General features: G+C 35.4%; 1 protein-coding gene across 1 annotated transcript; it reads right to left on the reverse strand.

Annotated features, from left to right (window-relative positions):
* Positions 1–296: 296 nt before the first annotated feature.
* Positions 297–2,355, reverse strand: LOC107920607 (uncharacterized). The gene is made up of 4 exons (XM_041084116.1): positions 1,976–2,355; positions 1,687–1,865; positions 741–967; positions 297–431 (listed from the first exon to the last, which is right to left on the reverse strand). The coding sequence occupies exons 1-4, from the start codon at positions 2,353–2,355 to the stop codon at positions 297–299; spliced, it is 921 nt and encodes a 306-aa protein (XP_040940050.1).
* Between the last annotated feature and the right edge of the window lie 19,967 nt (positions 2,356–22,322).

A 22,322-nucleotide genomic window follows, 5' to 3' on the forward strand; every position in this document is an offset into this window, starting at 1 on the left:
CGATAGTAACCGGCTAAGCCCAAAAAGCTTCTAACCTCGGTTACGTTCTTTGGCGGCTTCCACTCAACAATAGCAAATATCTTATTTGCATCAATTCAGATGCCATCACCCGACACAATGTGACCGAGGAACCCAACTTCTCGGAGCCAAAACTCACTCTTGCTAATTTTAGCATACAATTGTTTGTCCCGTAAGGCCTGTATAATCGTTCTCAAATTTTCCGCATGCTCAGTCTCGTCCTTGGAATAAATTAGGATATCGTCAATAAACACAACGACAAACTTGTCTAAGTATGGTCAAAAAACACGATTCATTAAGTCCATAAATGCAGCTGAGGCATTCGTTAGACCAAAAGACATGACCAGGAACTCGAAATGACCATACCTCGTCTTAAAAACGATCTTAGGCACGTCTGACCCTTTAACTCCCAACTGGTAGTAGCCAGATCTTAGGTCTATCTTAGAAAACACAGTGGCTCCCCTCAATTGATCAAACAGATCATCAATCCTCGGCAACGGATACTTATTCTTGATAGTTACCTTGTTGAGTTACCGATAGTCTATACATAACCTCATAGAACCATCTTTCTTCTTTACAAATAGTACTGGAGCACCCTAAGGTGAAAAAATCGGCTTTGTAAAACCTTTATCTATCAGTTCTTGCAACTTTACTTTTAACTCTTTCAACTCGGTTGGTACCATCCTATACGGAGCAATAGAAATAGGAGCTATCCCAAACACCAGTTCAATACCAAAATCTACTTCTCTAATGGCAAGCAATCCAGGTAGCTCTTCTGGAAACACATCCGGATACTCGCATACTATCGGTACAGATTCCAATTTCAACTTAGATTCTTTAGCAAGGTAGGCTTCATATCCCTTTCTCATATACCTTTGAGCCATCATTGAGGTAATCACAACTGGTGGAGTATCCAACTTGCTTGAATCAATCCGGAGAATCTCAACATCTGAACATTTCAATTCAATATACTTGCTACCACAATTTACAATCACATCATGCACAACTAACCAATCCATGCCAAGTATTACATCAAACTCATCGAATGGCAATAACATAAGATTAGCCAAAAAACAATGACTTTGAATCGTCAAGGGACGATTCTTACAGACTTTATCAACTAGGACTGACTTGCCTAGAGGGTTTGACACCTTAATCACAAATTCCATAGGCTCTACAAACATATCCATGTTAGACACCAATTTTATGCAAATATAAGAATGGGTTGAGCCTGGATCAATTAAGACAATGACATGAGTATTATAAATAGAAAATGTACCCGTGATGACATCGGGAGCTAAGGCTTCCTCTCGAGCGTGTATTGCATAAGTTCTTACCGGGGCTCAAGCCTCTGATTTTGCAGTAGCGTTCTTGGCAATAGTTTGATTGCCACTTGCACTTCCGGGATGTCTCGGAGGTTTACCTCAAAAAATAGAAGCATTTGGCTGTGGAGCTAATTCAACCTCTTTATTTGCTCGCTCCGGGCAGTCTCTAAAAGAATGGTCAAGAGGCCCACATCTGAAACATGCACCACTCTTCATTCGGCACTCTCTGAAGTGGAATTTGTTGCAGCTTTTATACTTTGGCTTTTGATCCTCTATGCTTCCCACACTAGTTACCATAAAGGAAGAAGACTTAGGGTTATGTTGCTTGGAGCCCTTGCTCTACCTGAATATCCCACTGATGAAGTTGAGGGTTCTTGATGACTTCTCAATTTCTTTGTGGGGAAGAAGTGTGCTCTACCGCTAGACCTCTTACTTGAAACTCGAGCTTCTCTCTTAGCTTGCTTTCTTCCATTGTTTAGTTCTTCGGCCTTCTTAGACCAATCGGCTAATGTGGTAAATTCTCTATCTCAAGGATCCCAATCAGTAATTTAATTTCCTCATTCAAGCCTTCCTCAAGGCGCTTACACATTTCTGTCTCTGATCGGACCCACTCCATTGCATACTGAATTAACCTCACGAATTCCTTTTCGTACTCTGACACAGTCTTATTTCCTTGTTTGAGTTCCAGGAACTCCTTCCGCTTCGGATCCAAAAACCTTTGATTGATGTATTTCTTTTTAAACTCAGCTTGGAAGAACTCCCACGTAATGTCTTCCTTTGGTACAACTGAGGATACTGTATTCCACCAATGATATGTTGTATCTTTCAAAAGAGATACAACACACTTCAAGCATTCCTCAGGTGTATATGACAATTCATCCAGCATTCGCACAGTATTCTCGAGCCAGAACTCAGCTCCTTCAGCATCATCGTCAACCTTAGCTCTAAACTCTTCAGCCCCATATTTTCTAAGTTTGTCCACTACGGCTTTACCAATTCTCGCGGGTGCCATACCCTGTGGCACTTCTCTCTCAGGCCAAGCAGAGGGGTGGAGGATGTCGTGGTATATTGGGGCCGTTTCTCAAATAATCCCCAAACCATTCATCCATCATCTCGAAGAAGGCTACTCTTGCCTCTTCTCGGCCTTCAGACATAGGCCTTCTGCTACTACTAGAAACAGCTCGTTGTACGGAAGTTGGAGCATGGCTCTCGACTCACTCGGACTCATCTTGGGCTTGATTGGAAGACCTTTACTATATTCAAATACAATTAGAAATGGTTAGAAGATGTCACACAATCATAACTTGTATAATGACATGTATAGATATACTCAATACATGCTACATTAGTCCAAGAATCGACTAAACCGTAGGTCTGATACCACTAAATGTAACACTCATTACCCGTACCCGAGACTGAGACAAGATATGAGGCGTTACCAGACATATACTCGGACATTTTTGAAAAAACGGGTTATAAAATTTCATTCTAATTTACAACCAATCAAACAACATCATAGTGTCCCTATTATAAGCATACGAGGCCCAAAACATACATTAAAAGTGATCCGAGAGTAAATCGAGAACTATAGAAAATTCTAGAAAAATTACTAGAGTTATGCCTTACATGCCCATGTGGAGGGAAAGCACACGCCTGTGTGCTTAGGGACACGTCCGTGTGTCCCACCCGTGCTGAATTATTCAGATTTATTTTTCATTTTGAACCTACAGGGATTTCCACACGGCTAAGCAGACGCCCGTGTCCCTGGCCTATTTCCCTCACACGGCCTAGATACTCTCGTGTCCTCACCTTTGTCCAAAACCCGGACATTCTATTTATAACGTCATCATTCATTTTAAGGCACACGGCCAAGGCACACACCCGTGTGCTAGGCTGTGGCCTCCACACGATTGAGACATACGACCGTGTCTTTGCCCATGTGTTTACTACCATGCGAACTGACCTAAAATTTTAGGTGTAGGCGACACACGGTCAAGCAACACGGCCATGCGGGTTGCCCGTGTGTTACACACGGCCTAGACACATGCCTGTGTGTCTACCTGTGTGGACCATTTCAGGGCTATTTTCCAAGCCTTTGGTCACCCTCTATCATTCTTACACACTTAGAGATTTCAATGATATGTAACATGGCCTAATTATACTCTTAGACAACCTTGACATAACTCATTGCATGCTAATCTCATCTCATCGGTTTAGTGCATGCTAAATTATCCTTTTCGCATTAGGGGTTAACATAGTGCATTTTATACTTAGGCCATGTTTTAACCATATACCATTGTATGCTATGTCTACTCTCAAATTATTAAGTCCCATTTTCAAGCATCCATTCATGATAAACTTCATCATCATATCTCATGAAACATTTAAACATAAATATGCATCATTAGTAGGTTTACTACCTACATCAATACGAGCCATATCTCATGGCCTTATATAAAAGAATAAGTATACCATTTAGGCCCTTACATTGGCTAGCCAAATGACATTTATAACAGAATAACCAAAAATCCTATACATGCCATTAAATAAAATAAAAGTATCTATATACCAAAGTAGAACAAGTCGATAGTGTGTTGATTCTCCAACTGGCTTCCAAACTTCACGAGTCCACGAGCTCTGTAAAACAGGGAAAAGAAAAGGGGGTAAGCATTTATATGCTTAGTAAGTCCGGATAACAAGAAAGTAAACTTACCGATTAATTAGCATACAACCATATTTAGGCAATAATTCCAACAAGCATGAAATAGTTTCCCTATCACATGCACTCAATCATCAAGTTAGTCTCAAAACAATACATCATGACATTAGTCTTAGATGAGCTCATCAATTCAATATTCCCATTCTTTATTTCAGCGTGTTAATTCCGTTGAATTTCTCGAAAAATCTCGATGGATAGTCATTTACCGTCAAGTCATACAAGTGATCATCTCGGGTACGTACTCCCATGAACCTTATATCTTACGGCGGGATTACCAGTCTAGGCTAAATCCCCCGTAGTATTAACTCATAGAGTATTGTCAGGATTACTAGTCCAGGCTAAATCCCTTTTTAACGAAAATGCTCTCATAAGTTCAGATCTAAATTGCCAGTCTAGGCTAAATTCAGTCCTTAATTGGATTACCCATCCGGGCTAAATCCTTAACGCACCATATTCTTTGGGAGACTCAATCACTCAAGGAACACCCGTCCGGGCTAGATCTTTTCCATTTTGAGATTATCGAATTACCCATTTAGGCTAAATGCTTTCCTGCAACACATGCAGGATCTCATGTCATGTAAGCCATAATTTATCCATCAGATTTCCTTTTTCCATTCAACCGGGACATTTATCATCTTTCTTTTACACAAGCACATTTCATGAATTATCATGCAATGTATATCTAAATTTTCATACATTCAAGAACATGCATGTTTAAGTATATTAGAAGTTTACTTCGGGTTATACGAACTTACCTGGTAATTGCTTCGGTTTCGTGTCTCGGTTATTTTGAAACCTTTTTTTTCCACGATCGACCTTCAAAATTGGTTCCTCGGGGTCTATATCATTAAAATTAGATTATTAATACATCAAATTATTCATTTTAGGCCTAAAACTCACCCCAGGGCAAAATGACCATTTTGCCCCTAACCTTTCACAATATTTACAATTTAGTCTTAAAGCTCGAACAATGAAGTGCATGTAATTTTTAAGTTACTCAAGCCTAGTCAAAATTTTTTTTGCCTAAAGCAGCCCACATTTTCTTTCATTTCACATTTTTCTACCCATTTTCACAACCTTTACAAAATGGTCCCGTAAGCCATTACTATGAAAAACTACTTAGTAAAAGTTTTTTACTATCCTTTAAACTCTCATATTCCTCAATAAATCATCAAAACACAAACATCTCATACATGGGTAAATTTTTGAACATAAACCCTAGCTTGAAATATGGGTAGAAATAGAGAGAGCATGTTACGAGGATCTCAAAAATACAAAGAACATTAAAAACCGGGCTAGGAGTCACTTACTATTGAGCTTGAAAAGTGAAGAAACCCTAGCTATGGTGTCCCTTGGAATTTTTGCAACAAGAAGGAGAAGAATGGTTGATTTTTGCCTTTTTTCCCTTTTTATTGATTTTATTACCAAATGACCAAAATGCCCTTCCTTACTAAACTTCCAAAATTTTCCACGCATGCCCATTTTTTTTCCAAAAACTTAAAAATTGGGAAAATTACTCTTTACGACCTTCTAATTAATAATCTAAAGCAATTTCATGCAAATTGCTTCTAGAATCCAAGTTTTTCAATTTATTCAATTTGGTCCCTAATTTCCAATTGGATACCTTACACATAGAATTTCTTCATGAAACTTTAAAAAATAAATATTTTCATATCCTAGACCTCATAATGATCATAAAATAATTATTTTAACATCAGATTTGTGGTCCCAAAACCACTATTCTATCTAAGCCTTAATTCAGGATGTTACAACTCTTATCAATTATTTCGGATAGGGAGCCAAGATTTACCTTGAGGTTTTGGAAAATGTCACAAGAGGCTTTGATTACAAAGTTGAGTTTTAGCACGGCATTTCACCCGTAAACCAACAGCCAGTCGAAAAGAGTTATTCAGATTTTAGAAAACATGTTGCGGTGCTGTGTCCTCGAGTTTCAAGGTAGTTGGGAAAGGTACTTACCATTGGTTGAATTCGCCTACAAAAATAGTTATTAGTCAAGTTTCAAGATGGCGCCTTATGAGGCTTTATATGGGTGAAAGTGCCGAACGTCCTTATATTGGACCAAACTTAGAGAGAGTCAGATTCACGGGGTTGATTTAGTCAATGAGACTAAAGAGAAGGTTAAAGTGATTTGTGATTGTTTGAAGGCCGCCTCGGATAGACAGAAATCTTATGTGGATTTAAAACGTAAAAAGATCAAATTTCAAATCGGTGATCGAGTGTTTTTGAAAGTAACCTGTGGAGGAAAGTTCTCAGATTTGGTAGAAGAGGCAAGTTAGTCCTTGTTTCATAAGACCTTATGAGATTACCGAAAGAGTAGGGTCGGTTGCCTATCGATTAACTTTGCCACCAAAATTGGAAAAGATTCACGACGTTCCCACCAATTGGAAAAGATTCACGACGTGAATAATTTTGGGTATTGATCTCTCATAGTCTCCTCGGGTTCCCAAGTGACTTCCTCGATTCCATGTCTATGCCATAAAACTTTCACTAGTGCTATACTCTTATTCCTTAACTGCTTGACTTCTCGAACCAAAATCTTGACCGGCTCTTCACCATAAGTCATGTCTGGATAAATCTCAACCTCTGTTGGCACAATCACATGCGAAAGGTCTGATCTATATCGACTAAAATTGGTGGGTTTGGTGGCTAAATTGACTAAAATAGAAATAAAATAAGAAAAAGATGATATCACATTCTCATCTTCTTCACTACCACTGATTTTTCAGTCATTTTTAAGGTTTTTGAGCTTCAAAAATTTCAGCAACTTGTTCCTCCTGCAAGTAAGTGATTTACATACCTTTTGTTGATGATTTTTACATTTTTGGACCCTTTGAAGTATAAGCTTTCTATTAAGGGGACTATTTTACAAAATAGTGGAGAGTTTAGGGTTTTTCCATGAAATAATATGTGAAATTTTCTGAAATTTTAGGGAATAATATGAGTATTAGATGTGTAGTGAGCAACTTTTGTGAAGGGTTTCCTCATGAAAACCCTAATAGGGGCTATTTGGCATAAGTTGAAAATTTGTTGATAAATGGGTGAGATAGTGGAAATTTTGGATTGCTATAAGATTATTAAGGGTTCGACTAGGCTTTTGATTGGAGGAAATTTGATAAAAATTGATTTTTGGACCTAGGGGTAAAATGGTCATTTTGTAAAAGTTTAGGAGCAAAATAGTCATTTTCCCAAATATAGATTATTGAGTGCCTAGATTGATAAAGTGATTAAATTTATGAATTTTTGTTATTATAAATCAAGAAAATCAAACTCTGAGCTTAGACCGGAGGAAAGCGAAGCAAATTGATTAGACTGACTTGACACCATATTTTGTAACTGAGGTAAGTTGTATGTAAATAATACAACTACATTGTTATTATATGTGTTCAAATTAATATAGCATAAATTGATTATTTATGGAAATGATTATGAATGGTGAATTTTGAGATAGTAGAACTCTCGTAAGAACCTTAGGAACAAATCGGATATTCACGTCATGACATTTGGGTCATTTGTGTGCTAGTGTAAGACATGTATGGGACATGCATCGGCCACATTATGAGAGCCATTGTAAGACCATGTCTGGGACATGGCATTGGCATTTAAATGAGAGCTAGTATAAGATATGTCTGGGCATGCATCGGCCTTGTGATGTAAGCCAGTGTAAGACATATCGGGGACATGCATCGGCTACGAGATGTGTCAGTGTAAAACCATGTCTTGGACATGGCATCAGCATGGAGAGATGAAAGCCAGTGTAAGACCATGTTCGGGACATGGCATCGGCCTCGATCTCAATAGTTAGTGTAAGACCATGTTTGGGACTTGGCATCGACTTAATGGGTGAGCTAGTGTAAGACTATATTTAGGACATGGCATCAGCATTACACCTTATGTTTGAGGCTTAATAAATATCCGATAGCATACCAAATGGTTCAACGGTGAGTGTTACAATTTCAGTTAAACGAGAAAAGCATAACCAGGTAGTGAGTGGTGTAGGTACCTATTTGAAGTGTATGAGACGTGAGCTCAATATATATATGTTATGTGAATTGCATTAGTTATTGATGAGTAAATTGTACTTATGCCTACTTTAGTACTTTGAGCATGATGATGAATGGAAAAGTTGTTGTTATATTTATTGCATGCAACTTACTAAGCTTTATGCTTACTCCCTCTCTTTTCCATTTTCTTATAGTGTCACCTAAATAGCTCAAGGACAATTGGATGTCGGAGGCTGCGATCCTGCTATCATTAGAAGCACTCGGTATAGTCAGATTGTTTATTTTTGAGTATGCATTTATAGGGCTTAGACTTTAATATTTTGTGTCATTGAGAAATTAGCTAAATGTATTGGCTTGGGATAAATTCCTTTTTTGTATAAGGTCATGGATAGTGGTCAATACTCATCTTGATTTACAAATAGAAGTTGATATTTTCATGGATGAGTAAATTGCACAAATGAAATTTTGTCCATTGTGACTATTTTGGCTATGTGATGTGCCTATGTCTTGGTATAGAGTGACTTTGTGCAGGTTATGCAAGTAAGGGTGGCAAAGAGGCTTGGTAAATAGCCTTATTTTGTCCATACGGGAATGTGCCTTGGTCGTGTGACCCTTAAGGATTTCTGACGTCAGAAACAGACTGTCTAGGTTTTTACACACGGGCTAGGACACGAGCGTGTCATGGCCTTGTGATGGACACGGGCGTGTCCCTGTATTGCTTAGGCCGTATGAGCTACACGGATCAACAGCACGACCATGTTGAATTGGTCATATAGGAGTGTTGCCTCTCCCACACGGGCTTGTGTCCCTGTGGCTAGTAACATTTTTCAGGGTTCGTGGTAAGACCCGAATCATTCTTGAATGGTTTAAAATGAACGTTTGGAGCCTAGTAGGCCTTTATTATGGAGTTTTTGTTTTAGAGTGGAAAAGTTTTAAATTTAATCAGATTTTGGTGATTCAAAAACGTGTGAATGTATACGTTCAAGTTGGGTAACGCCTCATATGCCGGCCTGGCGTGGGGTACGGTTATAGGGTGTTACATTTAATATGATTATTGTTGGAACTCTTAAAAAGGTCAGAATATATTTTCTCAAAATTCTTCCTCATTCATGATTTCCAGAAGAATAATCATACAAAAGTTTATCAAACACCATTTAAGTGATCTTTTGAAAAGCTAGTATTAAGATTGAATATGTAAAGTATGAGATATCATGTGATATTGTCATGAGGGGAAGTAAATACAAATTGTGCTATTTTTACCTTCAACAAGGTTTTGTCCCATTGGATTTTCCTGGTAAGATTTTTAATGGGGCAACATGTTATGCGTATCATAGATATATATACTCTTTTTCCTTCACTTCGATTTTTTCCCATAAGGTTTTTATATTAGTAAGATTTTAACTAGACACATTATCTATCAATGTACACCCAAAGCTATGAAGCTCAATGTATAAATAAACTTAAACGGAGATCAAACAAAACACAATATAAAAGTCAGAGTAACGCAGAGAATTTCATATTGATCATATACCCTTGGTGGAACAAATCAGGGTATCACAGAGATTTTCATAACAATGTATCACAGAGATTTTCATAACAATCGTATAACAGAACAAAGGATGTATGATTAAGCTAATGCGATGTTTTTCAAAAAACCAGAATGAAAATTATCAGAAAACATCCTACTCAACTCCACTACACACTAAAATAGAGTTCCCTATAACTCATCTAACCAAATCACACGAACAGATAATTGTGGACAGTGCCACCAAAATTGCAATTAAAATAACCAGATCATATATATGTGGTCAAGCCATTATAATTGCAGACAATCTACTAGATAGAATTGTGGATAAACCATCAGATAATGTAAATCATTGAACTGCTAGAAACTTCTTCCTTTCACATCATCCTGAACCCCACGCAATGTGTCATGGTATGCATATTTAGAATCAAAATGATAATTGTTGTCGTACAATAACAAAAACAAAAGGCATGGCAATTAATGCTTTGCAAAACATATTGATCAATTTTTAATGAATCATAATCAATTTTCCATGAAGTCACATACACGATTACCTATAAGAATCAATATCAAACACAACAACTTATTCAAATATGACACGTTCACAACCAGTAAGGTGACACAAATACAACCCATCAAAATTAATAGAACACAGATCATACATAAATAGATCACATACCTTAAACACATACTAAACAAAAGCACACTATACGCTAACAGATCATGCTTACTTAGCTTATATTATATCAGACATACGTACGGATAACGAATTATTCATCAATAGATCATCAAAAATTAAGTTTTATACCTTGTTTTAGATTATACAAACCCCGCAGAAGGCCAGCGTTCGATTCGAATGACGTCTATAACCCTAGGGAAAATTTTTAATTTTGGGCCCACACGTCCATGTGGATTCACACGACCTACATGGCTGGCTCGTGTGGCCTATACAGCCTGCCACACGTACGTGTAGTTCATATCAATGGCCACACAGTTTATCACATGACCTAACACATGGTTGTGTGAGCCAAAATAGTGAGTTACACGATTCAGCACATGGCCAAGCACACGCCCGTGTGGCTTAGAACACAAAAATTCTCACACAGCTTGGACACACGTCCGTGTCTCTGGCCTGTGTAAACCTAATTCCAAAATAGTGAGTTACACGACCTACCACACGCCATGTGGCATCGACAACATTAATTTTGGCTTTCGCAGATCACAGAGTACTCAGGTTTTCATTATACACTTGATACAGATTCGACATACAAGTAACATAAATGATTTTGGAACCTAAAAATGACAATCAATTGACTATTTAAATAAAATAATCAATCCAAAAATGCTAATTAGCATTCAAACCCAAGACTACGTCAAATAACTTAACGCAAAACCCCAAATTAAACTATTTGCTTACTAGCAACCGAGTAGTGATTAACAATTAAGAGCCTGGAGAAATGTCAATCGTTGTTAGGTCTTCTCCTAGAATTATACCAACCAATTAAACCAATATTCAAACAAAATCCAATCTTTATGATTCAAACTCAGTAACTAATCGAAAAAAGATTCTTAAACTAATGATAAGAAGAACTATACTACTTCCTAATCGAAATAAATTGTCAAGAGGTTAACGAGTAACAGATTCATGACACTCATGTTAAGAATTGTGTCATGAGAGAAAAAGAAGAAAAACTAAAAAGAAAAAAAATAGAGAACGTAAAAAGTCTAGAATTGAAGAAGAAACAAGTTTTGGAAAAAAAAGAAAAGGAGCGTGGAAACAAAAATTTAATTAACTGATTTAAAATAAAACTCATTTTTTTCCAAAAAGATGCAAAATATTTCGTTATAGGTTATGCAAGGATTCGAACACGCGACCAAAGGGTATATAGAATCTTAACCATTGAACCACTAGGCTAATCATTGACATTAGTCAATCGAAAATATTATTTATGCCAAACCATTAGGGATTGAGGTTAAAATAAAAAAATAACAAAAATTCCAAAGAAGGGATTAGAACACAGGACCTCAGGCACACATCCAGAGCATTTAACCACTGAACCAAATCAATTTGCTTTGCAAAATTTTGCAAATCCTAGCTCAAAATGAAGGCATAACCACTATTGGTTTTGTTAACCTAATTACTTCTAACCTGATTTTTGGGATGTTACAGGGAGTGTTATAAATATTATGTTATAATAGAAGTAGATTGATAGCTTGTTCATTTCGCATATTTTTCGTACTTAACTTGACTTGTTCTTGAATTAGTTCCTACTAATTGGTGAATTTTGTGTTTAAATATTGACAGGGACAAAATTCGGGTGCTTTAAATCAAAGACAAGCAAAGAAAGGATTAAATTGATGCACGGGAAATATAACAGGGACCGAATCATAAATTTGGCACATTTGAGGGGCTGGTCAGATTTTGAACTTGTAAAAGCCAAAATTAGAAAAGAAATATGGTTTTAGTTTATGTAGTTAGTGGTAGGTGGAACAAGCCTAAAATTATCATATGGCTTATGTATAAATCGGTGGTATGATACACTTGAAAAAGCACACCTTGTTTTGCCTGGTAATCTAATAGAAATCAATTTATTTTTCTTTCTTATTTTGCGTGAAAGTGTGTAGGCATTTTTCCAACTTTTGTTCCCCTTTCAATTTTTGGCTTAATTGTTTCCCAAGTCCTTCCCCTTTCATCTATCAACATTTCTATTGAAATTCACTTCCATAACTAACCAAAGCATGATTAATTTCATGTTTCACTAAATTCAAATTAGCTTTAGGCCGATATTCTTTTCGATCAGGAATTGTGAGAAACATATCCACACTAAAAATCCTTAAAATCGGTATTCACAATTTCTCCAGAATATCAGGATTGACAAATTCATCCCTTAAAGTTAACTCAATTTCAATTCAAAAAACGCATTGGGTTGGAGTCATTTTAGCATACAGTTGGAAAGATGAGTTAACTGTTTTGTATTCAAATTTTCGCGAACAAATTAAGAGAGATGGTGATTAGATTTAAACGTCCTACACAATTGAGGCTGTTAATCCGAGTTGGGTTGTTCATAATGCAAGGCTACCTAAGTCTTGAATCGCAAACACGTGTATCATGGTTAGATAATCGGTAAGGGTTGGTTTGCAGGGTGTACAAAAATCAACTATGAGAGGAAGAATTGGTAGTTAGGACGTTCTTAGCCGTTATAACCAGCTTATTGTTTGGAGGAGAAAATTCATTTTCGAGGATCAATTCAGAGACTGGACTCACCAAATCTAGGGCTAAGGTTTATTATTTCTATTCATAGAATTTGAATTTAATTTTATTTTCGATTTCTTTAATTTCTTATTTCTACTGTCTTAATTATTCAATTTCTAGAAATTTCCAACTCCCCTTATTTATTTAATTTATTTTTCAGTATGTCCATTTGGAGTTGTGGGCACAACTATTGCCACGATTATCGGCTCGATCGAAATTCTGTTCATAAGAAAAACACGAAAGTTGATCATAATATTCAATCCTTGTGGACTCGACCCTACTATTCTTTACTACTTTTTAGAGTTAATTTAATTGTAAGAATTATTTTTGGTGGTTTCGACGCCCATCAAATTTTAGTGTCGTTGCTAGAGAACAAACCCAAGTCACCTTTTTTTTCTATCTATATCTACTACTATCGAATACTTGTTACTAGATGACTAAGAAATTCCCTAAAATAAGAAATAAAAAAAGGATTCGAACAGAAAACAAAACCTTTTGTGCAACTACAAAAAAAAGTCAATTTTTAGATTTCACATCTAATTGACTTGCGAAAATATGATAATTTCCTTCATGAATTATTATAAACCAACTCGTTGAATTCACGGGTTACCTAATCTTCTTGGACCTTGTGAAGTTGTTGTGGTCTTGCCAGTCCTTTCTTCGCCGATTAGCTCTCTTCTCCTCCTCAAACGTCACCGTTCACCCTTTATATTTCTTTTTCTTCTTCTTTTTTTCTACCATAACCACCTACCCCCACTCCAACCTCCTTAGCCAATGTCGTCTGACACCCCCCCACCACCATTCGAAAATAGACCTAACCCATGTCACCAATGCACCGACCACCACCGTCACCTGTTATCGTCAACCACCATGAACAATAGTAAGCAAAGTCGGTTGTTCCTCAAGCCCATATGCAAGCTATGGTTCGAAATAGGAACCAAACAATGAATAGGATTCTGACTTCACTTAATTTTAGACAAAAATGATTATCAACGCCTTAAGTCGTCGATTTAGATGATGACGACTCGGACCATCTCCACCCCTAACAAGACGAGTGGCTGTGTTTACTAGCAATCATCGCCAACTTGTTTTACCTTTACTAACATGCTATGCATGTTACTCGGATGAGGTCGGGACTTCTAATAACCATGGTGAAGGTCATTAGATTAGAAACAAGAATGTTTCTTAATGTCCAACATGGTCATCTACCATTCGAGCCCATTGACCATCGATATATGAGCCAACGATGCCTTCACACAGCAGTAGTGATGCTACTAGAAATTCAAGTCCACCATCCAACTCGCTTAACAAAACTGTTCGACCTTCACGAGACAGTCAACGTAATAGGTGAGGTCATACCTACACTGTTCCCACTGACGGACGATTATGAAGGTCTTTGAACTTTTCGTCCCCGGAGCATCACATAAGATACAACAACATTCGACAACGTCCACTCCCGATCTATAAAAGAATTGATCTTATACACTCTTGATATGTTAAATTTACATGATGCGGTGTTAAACTATTTTGATGCTATTAGTTGGAGTTCATTTGCAAACATTTCATGTACTGCATATTATGAATTAGTTTATGAGTTCTACACAACATTTAGCTTCAATATTAATGCATTACGAACTGTTGAAACTCAAGATGTTGTCTGTTTTCGATTACTTGGTAAAAACTTTAGGATGCCGATTTTTCATTTTAACATCGCCATGGGTTTCGTTGACCCTTACCACATACAAACCGATTCCTATCATACTACTTTGTTAGATATTCCAAGTAATTTTGATGCTAATTTTGTTTATTGTGATTTAACTCATTTAGGAAATCAACTTTACAATCCCAAAACCTCTAAGGACTTGTTGGTGCATGAACCTACCTTGAGATACATTAATTGATTTTTTAGCTTTTAGTTTTTCAGGTCAAAATTATTCGTCATCTATTTTAACTAAAACAAAATTGTTCTTTTTATGGTGTATGCATTCTAGATTTAAAATTAATTTAGGATATTGGTTTGCGTAAAATTTTCATGTTATTTTACGCTTTAATCGACCACTAATACTTGGTCCATATATTAGAAATTTAACTTCTCACCCTTTTCCCTCTAAAGTCAATTTTTTGTCCTTAACTTATGCATATACTATGGATAATCTAGATGAGTATTGTTTGGGTTTTATGGGTTTACTTGTCTACACCCCTACTGCATTTTATTTTGTTCCTTTATGTCCACGAACTGCTTACAGTAATATGGTCTTTCGCCAATGCCCTAATTTCACTTCTAGGGAACAAAGAGAAGTAGCCTCCTTCATCTATAGAGACATGTTTAATTCAAATTAAAGTTCGACTTGAAACAATGGAAACCCAAGTCTCCAATATTTTCGACATCTTGCAAAATCGTTACTCCCAACACCGTCAATAATGTTAGAAACACATGGGGTGTAACTTAACCTTTCTCTTTACTTATTGTTAGAGTTACTAAACTTTAAATTCATATTAAACATGCTTGAGGATAAGCATTGGTTAAGTTGGGGGTGATTTTTATAATTTTTTAGTATGCAGGGTTGATTTTCTTTTGCTGCATGTTTTTTCTTTCGCATCTATTCATTCTTATACTGGCTTATTTGTTAATTTGTTTGACATTAAGCACCTAATTTCATTGCTAACCAATTTGGACAATTGGGTGACTTTTGAATTAGAGTGTTCAAATATCTAGTTTAATCAACATGTGTTTTAATGTTGATATATGTAATTAGATTTTTTTTCATGAAAATTGACTATTTATAATTGCTTGGTAAAAATATTATATTTGATTGTAGATAAATAAATAAATAAAAGGGGGCTCTTGTTATGAGTCAAAATTTCAAAAAAATGATCAAATTTAGTAACCGACATGAGGTGCTTGGGTTCTCATCTCATCTTGCGTAAAAATACTCAAGTGATGAACAGAAAACTTGCAAACATTTTGTTAACCGAGTTGCCATGAAAAAACAAAAGAGAAAGAAAGAAAAGAAAAAGAGTAGTCCATTTGGAGACATGTCGAATTGAGTAATCAGGGTAAAGTGCTTGGGTTGTCATCCTAGTTCGTGTAAAAAGGTTTGACTACTTCCCAAATTTACTGCATGATTAATTGAAAGTAATGTCTAGCAAATTTTGTTTCACTTTAGGGAAATGGTTTGATTTGCATGTTTAAATTTTATGGACACTTGTTGATCAAACTAGGTATTTTGAGCACTTATTCATTTTTTCGCCTAACTTGCTTGCGTTGATCATGGTTGGGGAAAAGAGTTATGATTTTCGATAAGTTACTGAATAATTTCCAACGTAGGAAGGTACAATATGCTTGAGGACAAGTATGAGCTAAGTAGGAGGGATTTGATAGCTTGTTCATTTTGCATATTTTTTGTGCTTAACTCGACTTGTTCTTGAATTAGTTCTTGCTAATTGGTGAATTTTGTGTTCAAATATTGATAGGGAAAAAATTCGGGTGCTTTAAATCAAAGACAAGCAAAGAAGGGATTAAATTGAAGCATGGGAAATAGAATTTGGATTGAATTGTAAATTTGGGACATTTAAGGGGCTGGTCAGATTTTGACCTTATGAAGCCAAAATTAGAAATGAAATATGATATTAATTTATGTAGTTAGTGGCAGGTGGAACAAGCTTAAAATTAGCATATCGTTTATGTATAAATAGTTGGTGTGGTAAACTTAAAAAACACACATTGATTTGTCTGGTAATTGAATAGAAATCAAGTTATTTTTCTTTCTTATTTTGTGTGAAAGTGTGCAGGCTGCCAACTTTTGTTCCCATTTCAATTTTCGGCTTAATTGTTTCCCAAATCCTTCCTATTTCATCTATCAACATTTCCATTTAAATTCATTTCCATAACCAACCAAAGCATGATTAATTTCATGCTTCACTAAATTCAAATTAGCTTAAGGCCAATATTCTCTCCGGTCGGGAATCGTGAGAAACATATCTACACTAAAAATCCTTAAAATCAGTATTCACCAACTCTCCGAAATATCGGGATTGACAAATTCATCCCTTAAAGTTAACTCGATTTTAATTCAAAAAGAATGTTGGGTTAGAGTCGTTTTGGCATACAGTTGGAAAGACAAGTCGGTTGTGCTGTAGTCAAATTTCCACGAACAAATTGAGGGAGATAGTGCTTTTGCAGTTGAGGCCATTAATCTGATTTGGGTTGTTCAGAATGCAAGGCTACCCAAGTCTTGAATCGTGAACGCATGTATCGTGGTTAGATAATAGGTAAGGGTTGGTTTGTACGGTATACCAGAATCAACCACGAGAGCAAGAATTGGTTGTTAGGGCGGTCTTAGTCGCTATACCCAACATATTTTTTAGAGGAGAAAACTCATTTTTGAGGTTTGATTTAGAGACCGAACTCACCGAGTTTAGGTCTAAGGCCTATTATTTCTGGGCACAAAATTCAAATTTAATTTATAATCTAATATTATTTCTGATTTCTTTAATTTCTTATTTATGCTATCTCAATTATTTAATTTCTAGAAATTTTTAACTCCCCTAATTTATTTAATTTATTTTTTAGCAGGTCTGTTTGGAGTCATGGGACGACTATTGCCACGATGATAGACTTGACTGAAATTTTGTTCACAAGAAAAACATGAAAGTTGATCATAATATTCAGTCCCTGTGGACTTGACGCTACTACTCTTTACTATTATTTAGAGCTATTTTAATTGTAGGAATTATTTTTGGTGGTTTCGAAGCTCATCAAATTTTAACTAAACCAGAATTATTCTTTTTGTGGTGTATGCATTCTAGATTTAAAGTTAATTTAGGATATTGGTTTGTGCAAAATTTTCATGTTGTTTTATGTTCTAATCGACCAATAATACTTGGCCCATATATTACAAATTTATCCTCTCAACCTTTTCCCTCCGGAGTCAATTTATCGTCCTTAACATGTGCATATACTATAGATAATCTAGATGAGTATTGTTTGGATTCTATGGGTTTGCTTGCTGGCACCCCTACTGTATTTTAATTTGTACCTTCAGGTACACAAACTACTTACAGTAATAGGGTCTTTCACTAATGCCCCAATTTCACTTCTAGGGAACAAGAGGAGCAGCCTCCTTCATCTATAGAGACATGTTTAAGTCGGATCGAAGTTCGACTTGAAACAATGGAAAACCATCTCCACAATCCTCGACATCTTGCAAAGTCGTTACTCCCAACGTCGACAATAATGTTAGAAACACATGGGGAGTATTCTTAGCCTTTCTCTTTACTTGTTGTTAGAGTTATTAAACTTTAAATTCATATTAAACATTCTTGAGGACAAGCATTGGTTAAGTTGAGGGGAGATTTTGATAATTTGTCAGTATGCATGGTTGATTTTCTTTTGCTGCATGTTTTTTTCTTTCACATCTGTTCATTTTTATACATGTTTATTCATTAATTTGTTTGAAATTAAGCCTCTAATTTCATTGCTAATCAATTTGGATAATTGGGTGACTTTTCAATTAAAATGTTTAAATATCTAGTTTTATCAACATGTGTTTTAAAGTTAATAGATGTAATTAGATTTTTTTCATAAAAATTGACTGTTTATAATTGGTTGGTAAAAATATTGTATTTGCTTGTAAATGAATAAATAAATAAATAGGGGGCTCGAGTTATGAGTTAAGATTTTGGAAAAGTGACCAAATTTAGTAACTAGGATGATGTGCTTGGGTTCTCATCTCATCTCACGTAAAAAGGTTCGAGTGATGAATTGAAAACTTGTAAACATTTCGCTAATCGAGCTACCATGAAAAGAAAAATAGAAAGAAAGAAAAAATAGGAAAAAGAATAATCCGTTTGGAGACATGTCAAATTGAGTAACAGGGGTAGGGTGCTTGGGTTGTCATCCTAGTTCACATAAAAAGGTTTGGCTACATCTCAAATTTACTGCATGATTAATTGAAAATAATATCTTGCAATTTTTGTTTCAATTTAGTGAAATGATTTGATTTACATGTTTAAATTGTATGGATACGTGTTGATCAAACTAGGTATTTTGAGCACTTATTCGTTTTCATTGTTTGCGTTGTTCATGGGTGTAGAAAAGAGGCTTCATTTCTGATAAGTTACTAAATAATTTCCAACATAGGAATGTACAGTGTGCTTGAGGACAAGCATAAGCTAAGTAGAGGGATTTGATAGCTTATTCATTTTGCATATATTTCTTGCTTAACTCGACTTATTCTTGAAATAGTTCCTGCTAATTGGTAAATTTTGTGTTTAAATATTGATAGGGATAGAATTCGGGTGTTTGAATCAAAGACAATCAAAGAAGGGAATAAATTGAAGCATGGGTAATAGAATAAGGACCGAATTGTAAAATTTGGACATTTGAGGTGCTTGTTAGATTTAGACCTTGTAAAAGCCAAAATTAGGAAAGAAATATGATATTAATTTATGTAGTTAGTGGTAGGTGGAACAAGCCTAAAATTAGTATATGGTTTATGTATAAATAGATGGTGTGGTACACTTAAAAAAAACACACATTGATTTGCCTGGAAATTGAATAGAAATCAATTAATTTTTCTTTCTTATTTTGTGTGAAAGTATGCAGACATTCTGCCAACTTTTTTTCACATTTCAATCTTTGGCTTAATTGTTTCCCAAGTTCTTCCCATTTTATCTATCAACATTTTCATTCAAATCAACTTCTATAACCAACCAAAGCATGATTAATTTCATGCTTCACTAAATTCAAATTAGCTTTAGGCTGGTATTCTTTCTGGTCAGGAATCGTGAGAAACATATCTGCACTAAAAATCTTTCAAATTGGTATTCACCATCTTTCCAGAATATCGAGATTAACAAATTCATCCCTTAAAGTTAACTCGATTTCAATTCAAAAAGCGTGTCGGGTTGGAGTCATTTTGGCGTGCAGTTGGAAAGATGAGTCGGTCGTGCTGTATTTAAATTTTTGCGAACAAATTAAGGGAGATAGTGATTGGATTTAAATGTCTAGCGTGGTTGAAGCTGTTAATTCGGGTTGTGTTGTTCAAAATGCAAGGCTACAGAAGTCTTGAATCACAAATGTGTGTATTGTGGTTGGATAATCAGTAAAGGTTGGTTTGCAGGGCGTACCAGAATCAACTACGAGTGGAAGAATTGGTGATTAGGACGTTCTTAGCCCCTATAACCAGTTTATTGTTTGGAGAATCAAACTCATTTTCGAGGATCGGTTTAGAGGCTGTACTCGCCAAGTCTAGGGCTAAGGCTTATTATTTCTGTTCATAAAATTCTAATTTAATTTATCATATAATTTTATTTCTGATTTCTTTAATTGTTTATTCTTCTATCTCAATTATGTAATTTCTAGAAATCTCCATGTAATAGCCCATTTTTAGTTGTGTCAGAAATAGTACTTTTGGGACCACAATTTTGACGAGTAAATTATTATTTTATTATTTATTTAATGCCTAGAAGATTATATTAAGGTGGTGTAAAAGTTTCATTAAGAAATTTTGGAGTGTAAATAGTTAATTAGTGAAAAGGACTAAATCATAAAAAGTGTAAAATTTAAATTCTATTTGTTAAAAGGGTTAAATGGTTATGGAAAGGAGAGATAATGGACTAAGATAATAAGTATACCATTTAAAGAGTTAGTGGATAGTTATGGACAAGGTTTTATTGAAAATTTTGATTAGTAATAAGGGTAAAATGGTAAAATAGTAAATAAACATAAAATCAAATAAGCTAAAATCATCATATCTCTTTTTTGTTTCTTCAAAACCTATTGTTTTCATGGAAGCTTAGCTAGGGTTTTGTTCAAGATTTATTCTCCCTTGCATGGTATGTATTCAATCCTAGTTTTTAGTGATTTTTATGTTTTTAAGTTCGTTTTAGCTTAATGTAACTAGCCTGGGGGTTAATTTGCAAAATTGTTAAAGATTGAGGGACTTACCATAGATGTTTTTGAATGTTTTTTGAAGTTATTTGATAGATTAGTAATTTTGGTTGTTAAATAAACATGTTTTGTTAAATAATTTTTTTATGAATTTTGAAACAAGGATTAAATAGTTAAAAGTATAAATCCATGGGTTTTCTTGTGAAATGTTGGTAATAATGGGTTGTTTCAAGGTCCCTTGTAACATTGGTTAAATTGGATTTTGGTTAAAATGGTTAAATTTCATGTTATGAGCTTACTGACTAAATTGTGAAAAGTTAAAATGTTAGGGGTAAATTTGTAATTTTGCATAAATATGAATTATGGATTAAATTGAATTCTAGAAGTACTTAATTGAATGAAACTATTGTTTTAGATCACAGATGTGTTGACGATCGTGGAAAAGAAAAGATCGCAGAGTAGTTCCTGTGCTTTCGTGATTACTGCAAACCAGTTTTGCAAACTAGTCCTTGTTAATGATTTAATCTTTTAGTTCTATTTTGTATTGTTATTTAAATGCTGAATTGTATTGTATATTCAAATGGGGTGTTAATCAGGCAAACTACCGGTGTTAATCAATCTTAATGCCTAGTAGGCTTTTAGCCTGTGTAGTAAATGTTAACGTCCATTGGAAATTTGGTAATTGATAGTAAATGAGTTGACTTATCGAACTTAAAAAGCTTCTTTTTGCTTACTCATTTAATTTGATTTTGTAGGACTCTTGGAATCGTAACTTCGAAGCTCACACACTATCATCTATACGTCGGTTATCATTTTGTGCTTGTTTTGAACTTGGTTAAAAGTGGCATGTAATAAGAAGATTCTTGTAGTACGATGATATTTTAGGGTGGAATTAGATGTTATAAATGGTCACTTTTATGTTTGTATGATAGGCTTGATATTTTGGTGTTTATGCTTGTAAATATGATAAGTGATGCATATATATAATATTTGAAATAGTTGGAATTTTGATTGTGTTGGTGTTTAGGTTAGTTGATGGAAATATGTTGTAAATGTGTGATTTTTACAATAATGTTTGATACAATTGTGGTGCCTTTTAATGACATATTGGTTAGATGAATTAGGATGTTTGAAATGGCATGTGTAGGTGTGTTTGAATGTTGTTTATATCCCTTGAATGTATGCCCAAATGGTATGAATGGTTTAGGTATGAATTTGAATTGAAATGGCTTGAATTTAGGGTCAAATTATAGATCACACGGGCTATCAAACGGTCGTATGACACACACAACCTAGCAACACGACCGTGTTTTATTTGCAATTTTCTTAGTGTTTCAAGTCAGTGAGTTACACAGCCTGGCACACCGCCGTGTGTGGTAACTTAGTGAGCTACACGGCCTGGCACATGGCCGTGTGTAGCAACTCAATGAGTTACATGGCCTAGCACACGGTCTGGCACACCGGTGTGTGTGGCAACTCAGAGAGTTACACAGCCTGCGATACGGTCATGTGACCTTACAGGGCTGGGCTATGTCACACGGTCGTGTGACCCCAGTTTTCCAATTT

The sequence above is a fragment of the Gossypium hirsutum genome, chromosome A12 (genome assembly GCF_007990345.1).
Source record: "Gossypium hirsutum isolate 1008001.06 chromosome A12, Gossypium_hirsutum_v2.1, whole genome shotgun sequence".
Taxonomy (NCBI): Eukaryota; Viridiplantae; Streptophyta; class Magnoliopsida; order Malvales; family Malvaceae; genus Gossypium; species Gossypium hirsutum.

Bases quoted from the DNA above. Each gene is read 5' to 3' on its own strand.
- LOC107920607 (XM_041084116.1), bottom strand. From the start codon at position 2,355: ATGGCACCCGCGAGAATTGGTAAAGCCGTAGTGGACAAACTTAGAAAA. The intron at 1,866-1,975 runs GTTAATTCAGTA...TCCTTGAGATAG, and splicing joins TACGAAAAGGAATTCGTGAG to AGAATTTACCACATTAGCCG. The intron at 968-1,686 runs GTAGAGCAAGGG...TGAAATGTTCAG, and splicing joins TTCATCAGTGGGATATTCAG to ATGTTGAGATTCTCCGGATT.